Below are 9,869 nucleotides of genomic sequence, written 5' to 3'. Positions count from 1 at the left end.
ATAAGAGCGTACTTTTGTACTTATATTCTATATAAGCTACCTTATACTACGAGCTTCTAACGATATAGGAAGGCGCGAATACGCGTAAGAAGCTTACGGCGAGGTTATCTAACGGGGTTAGTAAGCTCGTAGTAAGCTTAGGTAGTAGAGTTAAGCCGCGTCAGGCAGTTATATATACGGAGTGAAGTGAGCTAAAGGGTCGTAGGCTAGGAAGCTACGACGAAGGAAGCTAAAGCTTTAGGATCTCTTTTGTTATCGATTTAAGTATATAGGCGATTAGGCTGGCCGCCTCAGGCTGACACAGGTGTGTTAGGATCTAGTAGGGGAGGATGTGACGTTCTTATCCGAACACACCGCCGGCTTGGCGCTCAGCTTTGTATTTAGAGTTTTCTCAGGTAGCTTTTCTGTATCTCAGATTCACACTCGCCAAGGTTCTCACATCCAGGTCCTTAGGGGCTCACGGGGCTTTCGGATCCGCGTGACCGGATGCAGAAGAAAGTCACCCTCTTTATTATTATTGCAGTGCAGATTCTATGGCTTGATCGCACGCATCATCGCTGCGATATGACTTTGCTGCCATCCGCTTGTCGGCCGCGGAGCATCAAAGGCACGCTCAAGTATGCCGCCTGCTCCCTCGTGGCCTTCTATCTCTTTTACTGCTTGATCCTCGACATGCCTTTCCTGAGCTCCAAGCTTCCAAACTACTCGGGCAGCTTCGACGTTGGCGTTGTCGACATCGAGGCACCGTGTGAGAAACGGCGGATAGCAGACGCTGTGCTGAAGGATACTGGAGCTCCCGTCTTTGAACTCGAGACTGTCCTGTTCTCCCTATACTACCCTTCAGTGAAGGATGCCTTTTCTCGAGTCCAACACCACCCATGGGTCTCGAAACCCCTCGGCCTGACGGGCGAAGGATATGCAAGATTCGCCAAGATCAACAACTTTCTCACGAACAATGTCTTCACATTTGGTCTGTGGATGTTAGCTGGAAGCACAATCATCCCGGCCAATGTCGATGTCCCTCTGCACGGCACCGCCAAGCCATATCATGCCTACCAAGCGCCTTACCTCGACTACGATCAAGAACACCCTCTCGACGACTATGGATTACCCAAGTTCCCGATCATCGTCTTCTCCCACGGAATGGCCTCGAGCCGGAACAGCTACACGCAATACTGTGGTGAGCTGGCCTCGAGAGGTTACATTGTAGCTGCCATTGAGCATAGAGATGGATCAGGTCCCGGGACTGTGATCATGAACGGGACACAGTCACGGACGTTCTTTCACGTCAGTCCTGAGATGCTGGACCCTGTCCCAGAGATCGCAGACTTCAAAACCATGCAACTGGACATGAGGCAGGCCGAAGTAGAAGAGACAGTGCGCATACTGCGAGCGATCAACGATGGTCGAGGAGCTGAGGTGTACAAGAGCAATGCGAGGATGGAGGGTCAGGATCTGGCGGAGTTCAAGAGCAGGCTGATGATGGACCGAGTCGTCATTGGAGGTCACTCCTATGGCGCAACGCTCGCTCTGCAAACACTCAGAGGTGGGCCTTCAGAGAAATTACCTTTCGTAGGCGCTATCATTCTGGATCCTGGCAAGCAGAGTGGTCCACTCAACGACGACATCAACGTCCCAGTGTTGATCGTGCACTCTCAATCCTGGTCAGCGCGGCACACTATTTTCCAAGGTAGGCCGCACTTTCAGGTGGTCAAGGACCTAGTCCGCAAAGTCATCGACGAGAAGAAGAAATTTGCCTGGTTCGTGACAGCCAAAGGTACGACCCATCCTTCAGTGACAGATGCGCCACTGATCGAGCCGTTCCTCCTGGCCTGGACAACTGGATCTACTATCGATGCAAGGCAGGGCGTGCTGCAATACGTCAAGATATCACGACAATTTATGCATTTCCTGGATGATGAACACAGACAGAGTATCCTGAAGGAAGAGATAACTCATCCGGAGTACGATGATGAGCCAGCGCGGTCGTTCAACCCTGTCGTGGAGAAATACTGGCAAATACACATGGCTCCGGCTGCGTATTGCCCAGCGCCACGCTACTGCGGCTTGGACGATCCCGACGACATGGATAAGGAGTGAGCATGGTCGAGTACTCGGAGACACAACAAGCATCCCAGCCAATGCTTCACCAACAAGGAGGTGAAGATGAGTGCGCGACACACCGCAGCCTGGCACAAGGACAGGGTACCATTGCATGCGTATTGGGCTCTAGACTATTCCCCCTATCATTGGACGGCCTTCAGAGAATCGTTACGTTGAGCCATGACTCCCGCATCGACCACCTCCTTGAAGACATTGACTTTCGTCTTCGCAAAGTCCCTTGCGCTGATATGGCGCTCAAAGAGCAAGTCGAGCTCCGCAAATGTCCTTCCTTTGGGTTCCGGGACCCTGAAATATGTGTAAACAGCGCAAAGAAAGGAGCTCCCGGCCCAGAACTGCAAGTGATATTAGCATGATACTCGATGTCAAAGAATCCCGTTCGAGGACACTCACAAAGCCCGCATAGTTGCCCCAGTCCCACGCACTTGGATTGAGCATATAAGGGGTAAGCACCGAGCAAACGATACCAATTACGATGTACAGATTCCTTCCAAGAACGACGGTCTTGATTGCAAGTCTTCGCGTGGACAGTTCGGCGACCAGCGAATAACAGACAGTACCGACTGTCAGCTGGTATACCAAGGCCCATACAATCATCATAGATCCTGTCGCAAGACCAGCTGCATCGCGGTGCGAATCTGGCACCAGACCGAGGAAGCCCATGATGAAGAGCATTACGGTCAGTCCGCAGAGTCCGTAGAAGTAGAGCGAGCGACGACCCACTCCTGCTGTCATCAGACCCCACGCGCCAAAGACACCGACCATGTTGATGGCGTACTGTCCCATTGCGAAGGAGTACGAGTTGGACTGGGAGAGGCCGGCGTTCTCCAGGAAATAGGTCGAATAGTTGCTCAAACTGTTGCCTGCCAAGTTCTGCATCGCCCAGCACATGCACACAATTTCGGTCCTTCGCAAGTCGGTGCCTCTGAAGCAGTCCAGGTAAGAAGCTCCATTGGTGATTTTCTCTTCGAGTGCAGTGGTGTGAACCATCACAGCGATAGTCTCGTCGGCGTTGAAATCGGTCTCACGATTCAAATTGGTCAGACGCAGCAGAGCCTTCTTCGCATCTTCAAGACGCTCTTTGCGTACCAGCCACCAGGGTGACTCTGGAGCGAGGGCCACACCAATCAGGAGAGGGACTGGCCACATCCACTGCAACGCATAGGGAATTCTGTACGCCCACTCATCGGTCCGGTGCAGCACACTTTTGATCACACCGATGGCGATCAACTGTCCTAGTCCCCAACAGAAGTTCACATAGGTGGTGAGATAGCCTCGCAATGCGACAGGGCAGACTTCGGAGGCATACGTGATGGTCAATGTTTGGAACACTCCGCAGGGGATACCACACAGTATCCCGCCGACCAGAAGCGTCTCGACGTTCTGCGCATTGAAGAAAATGGCGATATAGCCGATAAGCGCCACCAGGTAGCCCATCACTGTCTTTCGATATCCAAACTTTTCGCCGATCTAGCCGTTGAGAAGGAGTCCGATCATCTCACCGATGTTGACGCCGTTGCTAAGGCCGGCTTGCCAGGAGGCTGGGACTTGATACGTCCCATCGGCAAATTGCACGCTGTATTTATATAATGCCATCAGATACAGAATGAGGTCAAGTTTCAACCGACTCACCCTGTTGAACGTATCAAAAGCATAAAAGTTATTCGTCAAAGTCACATCGTAGCCTTCCATGGCTATACACGTCGAGATTAAGACTGACCACCCCACAGCTTTGGGGTACAGGCGAATGCCTTCCATTAAAGTCATGCTTTGCTCATTGTCGGAAGCTCTCTTCGCGTCGACGACAGTCTGTTTCATGGACTCGGTGTTGTGCAGCTCATCTTCAGCTCCGTGTACTATGAAGTCCTCTTTCTTCTCTTCGTTACGTACTCTGGTCTCTGCCATGGTGGCGATTGTTTCTGTCAGGTTGGGTGTGCGATGGGTGAGCTTACAGGAAAGGAATCGAGTCCCAATACGAAGCTCACGGAAGAGATTTTATGGCCGATTTGTAGCGCGTCGTCTCGCTGCTGTGGTATATCCGAAAGCGTTGCCCGCTGTATGAAGTGCCGAGTTCTAGATGGTCTTCGACGGAGAGGATGTGGAGAGGGCCTTGTTCATTGGCTGTGTGGTGGATGCGGAGAAGAGATGATCCTAGCGGTTAGGGACCAGCATGGGCGATGGCCTTCTGCAGTGGTACAGACGAGGTTGCGCAGCCTTGTTGTTGGTCGCGTGATGAACAGGATAAATAAGCAGAGTCTTGGAAAACCCTGGGCCAGGAAGTGAATGAGGGTGTTCGCGTGGTTTTCACGTGGCTTACTGCCATGTGTTCGGAACAATATATCGCCTAGCGCCAATATGTGAAAACGCCTTGTCTATGTACCCATTTCTTCTAGTCTATACTGTATATGCTCTTGCCATCTCTGCTCCTGCTCTGCCCTCGTCTCCTCTTCTGCCTGTTAAAGGCGATGCTATACGGCCCTTGCAGCAGATCTCCATTCCATCAGTCGCTGGGACAGAGTCGTCTCAAACAGCACTGCTGAAGTCAGGACTCGACTTCTTCGACCCGGGTCGACGTGGTTGTGACGGTCTTCTCTCGATAGTCCGGCGTGACAACGCTCTCGACTCGTCAAGCCCCTCTGAAGTACCGTCTTTTCGCACTCACTTTGAAAACACTCTTTGAGACAGAGTCTCTCTCTTGATCGCTTAAGTAGTACTCCAGCCATCTTTGCCGCTGCACTTGTCGAGCTCCTTCTGCCACACGGCCACTCGATCCAGCATCCAGCCAGAAGAGGTCTTCTCGGCAGCACGACCCATCTTGAGCTCGACGCCAGTCGAACAACCAAATGGACCAACAGCATAGTGTAAACAGGTAGGGATCTTCTGACATATCGCTTTGCAATCCTCCATCGAGATACCCACAGTGTCATCGTGTTGGGTCTCAGGTTTGCTGTCCCAGTCGTGCCTTTCTTCGGTGATGTTCGGCAGAACATAGGACTTAAAAGTATCTCCATGATGAAGGAGTCTGCTGTTGTCCTTGTGCCACCATGTGCTTCGCTCATCCCCCTTAGGTGGATGCTCCCTGATCCACTTCTGCTCAAAGTGCCAGTAGTCCAAGATCTGGCTGGGCACCATGTGGTGGTATGAGAGTGCAGGGGCACACCACATTGTCTTGCTTCGTTTGGCTTCCAACCATCGACCGTCGAAAGCGGGCTCGCCACCTTGGAACATGGGCCATCCCCAACTCAAGTCGACTCCGGCATCGTGCAGAACTCTCCCAAGGACGCAGTCGCCGGCCCAATGCCCAGCTGTCCAAGCGTGCCACTCGTCGACCTTCGAATTGTACATCGCTACACCCTTCTCCAAGGCAGGCTTCGAAATGACAAATGCTGATCCACCATGGGCAAACAGATCCTCCCCGATTTGGACTTCGCTGCCGTAATAGAGCGGCTTCGAAGCATCCAACTGGGCAATCCACTGCAGAAAATTCGACCACACAAAATAAGTGTCTGGCTCCAAGAAGACATACCACTTGAAATGCGGGTGCAGGTTCAGCGTCTGGTTCATCATCGGCAGAAACTTCCATTTGTCGAGTCGCCATCCTGCATTGTCATTCTTTCCAACAGGCCCACTCTCCTCGCTGACCTTGCCGGAAAGTTCTTGCGGATCCAGTCCGGTCCGGCCAACATGCTGGATGTGAAGGTAGTGTTTGAAGTCCTCGTTGGTGGCCTTGATGTCTTGCGGCATGTCCTTGAGCACATCATGCACCTGGAATCCTAGAAAGTCCTCTTCATAGTCGGAGAAGATTATGTGATGCCGGAAACATTCAAAGTTGGTGTATAGCTGAGCGGGTAATTTGTCCTTGATTTCGGTCGCTCCTGTTCGCATCACGACCAAAACGTCTTCGCCACCGGGAAGTGACTTGCATGGCAGGCCCGAGTGTTTGACGGCATCGTTTCCATCCTGATCGGAAGGTGCGGTCGCGCCAGGTTGTGACTCTGTTGGCGAAGACTTATGCAGCAGCTCTTGGCTTGCTTGGTGAAGTCGCTCGCTTGACAGCTGCCACTGAGGGAGCGGAGCGTAGCTGGACTGTTGCAGCAGGATGACAAACGTGAAGGACAGCGCAAAGAGGACGGCCAGCCGAGGACCTCGCCCGATCTGCGTTAGAAGCATGTCATCGGAGTCGTGGAGATGCAGCGCGATGCTAACAGCCTGAGAGCATCAGTGTAGAATAGCAGTGATGGGTAGTGGGAGGTGCCCTGGACATGAGAGAGCACACGAATAGACACCTGGAAAGCCGGCGAACGCAGCCTTCACCACTTCGCTTGCTCCAGGGTCTCTCGAGTCTCGACAGGGTGCGCCACACGACACCCCAGCGCAAAGCAAAGCAACGTCTCAGCCTCTCAGGAGCCGTGGGTCGAGCAGCCGGTGGCGCTAGCCTCTAGAAAGCACTCTCAAGTTCTCAACTGTCGCAGAAAACGCAATTCGCTTCTCGGCCCGCTGTGTCAGACCGATGCACCAGAGCTAGCAGCCACCATTTGCTGGACGTTGCACCCGGACGCGCCATCACACCTCGTCCTCTGAATTCAATGCTTCACATTGCTTTGCTTGTGTGAGCACACGTGCCGGAAGGCGTGAGGTTGGAACTGCATGAGCTCCATTCCTGTTCTGCTGACCGTTGTCCCTGACCCCAGCCCCTCGGTAATGACCACGACCCAGCACCCTGGAAAGCGCGGCACATTTGCCAGGATGACCAACACGAATAGACCTCGTATCCGGCGGCAGCGATGCCATGAACTGTCAAAAAGGGCATCACAACAACCACATCAACAAATATCACGAACGCAACTGTGGTCAAGGAACACAATCTGTCAACAGTGGGTATCTACTTGGACTGCTGCACTGCCCCGGAAACACCGCAACGCCGTCATTCCTCATCCTCGGTGTATCATCAAACCAGTTGCATGGACATCCACTGCTTGGCATCTTCCTCCGTGACCTCGCTCGCCTCACATTCACCCTTCAAGATAGGCTTCATCCTGTTGACTCTGACCCGGTACCACATCTCCCTCCGTTCTCCGCCAAGATCGTCCCCAAGCGTCTTCTCCTTCAGCTCTTTGAGGAAGGCGTTGTATGGCCCAGGGAATTCGAGTTCGATCATGCCTTCACGCATCACGCGTATGGCCTCGACAGCTCGCCCGTAGTTGGAGTCGCCGACCGAATGCTTGATCCAGTCGTAAACGATATTCTTGAGCTGCTTGCATGCATCAGCCAGCTGCTCTTCGTCCTCGGCGTTTTCCAAAATCTGCTTGAACTCCGGCACTGCGTTTTTGGGATCGATTCGCTTGTTCTTGCGATTTGGATCTTGCGCGAGCAATGCAGTCACATCAAGGTCAGAGAGTGGTTTCGGTGCCTCTTTCCTGCTATATCGCTTGCCACGAGCCTTGGCCGGCACCTTTTTCACTTCACCGGCCTTGATCACTCTGTCTAGTGCTGGTCTGGCCTTCTCGACCAAATCTTCAGGGGGATGCGAATACTTGATCAATATGTCGTAAGGCCCCGGGATCTGTGCTTCAGGATACACAGCACGATGCTTGATGACTTGATTCAGGCGATGCAGCATCGGGCTGAAGGTCTCATCAAACTGTGCATACTCGGCATCCTCACCTTCGTCATCCTTGCCGAACGTTGACAAGTCCATGCTATCTACATAGTCGCTCATCGCGTCTTGAAGCTCATCGGCCGGTAAGTTGCGATGAACCTTCAGCACTTTGCCGCTTACAGTGACCACACGGTCCAGCGGTGGGAATTTGTAGCTCCTCAAGTCTTCCGCGAACGGTAGCTCGATATCATACAGGCATTCGAAGTCCGGCTCGATGTTGGGTGCCAAGATGATGACCTTGGGGTCCTTCATGTCTTTCGGCACAAGTCTCGCGACGGCGTAAGAGTCAAGCTCGTACAGTGCGTGTATGAAGGAAGACAACGCCATGGAAGCCTTGTCGTTGTGCTTTTGCGAGACAATCATGTTCGATCTTGACAGATCCAGGTATCGCTGATACTGTGCCTTGGTAACAAAGCCGATGATATCGAGGCCTTGCTTCGACTCAAACGCTGTGACATTCTGATCACTTTCGGAGATGTGCACAGCTGTCCTGCCATATTCGTAGCCTTTCGAAAGCTCCTCACGCTTGACATCTTTCTTGCCACCTGGAGCATTCTCGTCGTCGACTTGGTATGTTCTGGCGGTCACAATGTTGGCAAGCCCATCGCCTTCGTCGGCTGGGGCATTATCGCCATTGGACAAAGTGGCGGAGCTTTGTGTTGCTTCTGCAACTCCATGCCTCACCACGAACTTGCTGGCTGTAGGAGCTTTGGCGACCATGGTTTTCGGGTAGCGCTCCACATCTATTGTCAGTGCATCTTCGAACAGCTCCGGGTTACCAAGAGTGAGAAAGCCTTTGTAGCTGGGGACAGGCCTAGTCGACTTTGTTCTCGGCACTTGCATTGCCTCGACAGCTTGTGCTAGCGTACCGAACGTGCCGTTGCAGTCTTCGCAAAATTGACGAAAGATCTCTTCATTATCGAGCTTGAGCTGATCTTTGGATTCCTCCTTGAAGCCATACTCGGGATCATCAAAGTCGACACCAACAATGAAGAGGTCAATGCCGTCTTCCTGGATCTTCTTCTTGATCTGTGGAAGATCGTCTGTTTCCATCGATGCGCGAGCATCGGTGACCAAGACAATCTTTCGATCGTACTTCAGCTTCTTGCATGTCTCCGCGATCATCTGAACAGCGACTACCAGGGAAGAAATGGCATCACCGGCGTGTGTATCGCTCACGACAAGTTCGTTTCGTAGTCTTCGAACATCAGGCATCAAGACCTGACCGAGCCCTTGCAGAACCTTGATGTTCTGGTAAGATTCTTCCGAGTCCATAGGATTATCAGTGTCGTCACTTCGTAAGGCCACCAGAGCAGCCATTGCCGTCTTTCTGCCCGTTTGGACAGTTGCTGTGATCTTGTCCCAAACATATTCCAGAGCCCAGTCAAGGTCCTTCTTGTCTCGACCGTAGCGCTTGTTGCCCATCGACGCCCCGACGTCGACGATGTACACGGTGGCCTCCTTGCCTGCCATGATGCTGGTGGTTGACTACATGAACATCTGGTCGTTGGAGCTCGACAGCTTTTGGACGTCGCGTGAAGTAGAAGTTCCAAGGCAGACGCGCCGCACCGACCACCGCGACGCGCCCGCTCGTGACCGCGTAATAGGCCACGCAGTGGGGGGTGAAAAAAAGTGCGGACGAACCTGGGCGACATAATTGGCTCAGATTTCGTCATCACGCTAGACTAGATTCCGACGCAGCGCGCGGAGCATTGAAGTTGAAAGGCTAGATAGATTGAGTAGCAAATAGATAACGTGCTTCACCACCGAGCGGGCCACTTTTGCCAAGAACTGTACCACTTCCACAGATACAGCTATGCAACCACCATTACAGCGTGTATTGTCTTCAAACGAGGCTAAACTGACCTTAGCTGTCCAGGCCACGAAACGCGACGCGACAATCACGAATCGACTTGCTATAAAGGTATACGACGCGTCTCGAACTATACTAGGGTATCGATTAAATAGACGACCTCCTCGGAGTGACTACGAGCCTAATTCGAAGAAGTTTATAGAGCTAGAAGAGAGGCTAATACTTAAGTATATACTCGAGCTAGATCTTAGAGTTTTCCCGCTATTAAAGGCTAGT

General features: G+C 52.5%; 5 protein-coding genes across 5 annotated transcripts; 2 read left to right on the top strand and 3 right to left on the bottom strand.

Moving 5' to 3' along the window:
• Positions 1-564: 564 nt before the first annotated feature.
• CLAFUR5_01728 (Platelet-activating factor acetylhydrolase 2, cytoplasmic) lies at positions 565-2,100 on the top strand (the record flags this gene model as incomplete). Its single annotated transcript, XM_047900876.1, has 1 exon — positions 565-2,100. One exon carries the CDS (start codon positions 565-567, stop codon positions 2,098-2,100), a length of 1,536 nt encoding a protein of 511 aa, XP_047755346.1.
• A 146-nt stretch (positions 2,101-2,246) lies between these two features.
• On the bottom strand, positions 2,247-4,026 carry CLAFUR5_01727 (Maltose permease MAL61; the record flags this gene model as incomplete). The annotated part of the gene is made up of 4 exons (XM_047900875.1): positions 2,247-2,456; positions 2,515-3,560; positions 3,597-3,705; positions 3,754-4,026. 4 exons carry the CDS (start codon positions 4,024-4,026, stop codon positions 2,247-2,249), a joined length of 1,638 nt encoding a protein of 545 aa, XP_047755341.1.
• A 469-nt stretch (positions 4,027-4,495) lies between these two features.
• Positions 4,496-4,801, top strand: CLAFUR5_20008 (uncharacterized protein; the record flags this gene model as incomplete). Its single annotated transcript, XM_059462867.1, has 1 exon — positions 4,496-4,801. One exon carries the CDS (start codon positions 4,496-4,498, stop codon positions 4,799-4,801), a length of 306 nt encoding a protein of 101 aa, XP_059318869.1.
• A 23-nt stretch (positions 4,802-4,824) lies between these two features.
• CLAFUR5_01726 (uncharacterized protein) lies at positions 4,825-6,291 on the bottom strand (the record flags this gene model as incomplete). Its single annotated transcript, XM_047900874.1, has 1 exon — positions 4,825-6,291. The coding sequence occupies one exon, from the start codon at positions 6,289-6,291 to the stop codon at positions 4,825-4,827; it is 1,467 nt and encodes a 488-aa protein (XP_047755340.1).
• A 778-nt stretch (positions 6,292-7,069) lies between these two features.
• CLAFUR5_01725 (ATP-dependent DNA helicase II subunit 2) lies at positions 7,070-9,253 on the bottom strand (the record flags this gene model as incomplete). Its single annotated transcript, XM_047900873.1, has 1 exon — positions 7,070-9,253. One exon carries the CDS (start codon positions 9,251-9,253, stop codon positions 7,070-7,072), a length of 2,184 nt encoding a protein of 727 aa, XP_047755339.1.
• Between the last annotated feature and the right edge of the window lie 616 nt (positions 9,254-9,869).

The sequence above is a fragment of the Fulvia fulva genome, chromosome 1 (assembly GCF_020509005.1).
Source record: "Fulvia fulva chromosome 1, complete sequence".
NCBI classification, from domain to species: Eukaryota; Fungi; Ascomycota; class Dothideomycetes; order Mycosphaerellales; family Mycosphaerellaceae; genus Fulvia; species Fulvia fulva.
The sequence above is the reverse complement of the archived record's forward strand: the minus strand, read 5'-3'. Positions and strand labels throughout refer to the sequence as shown.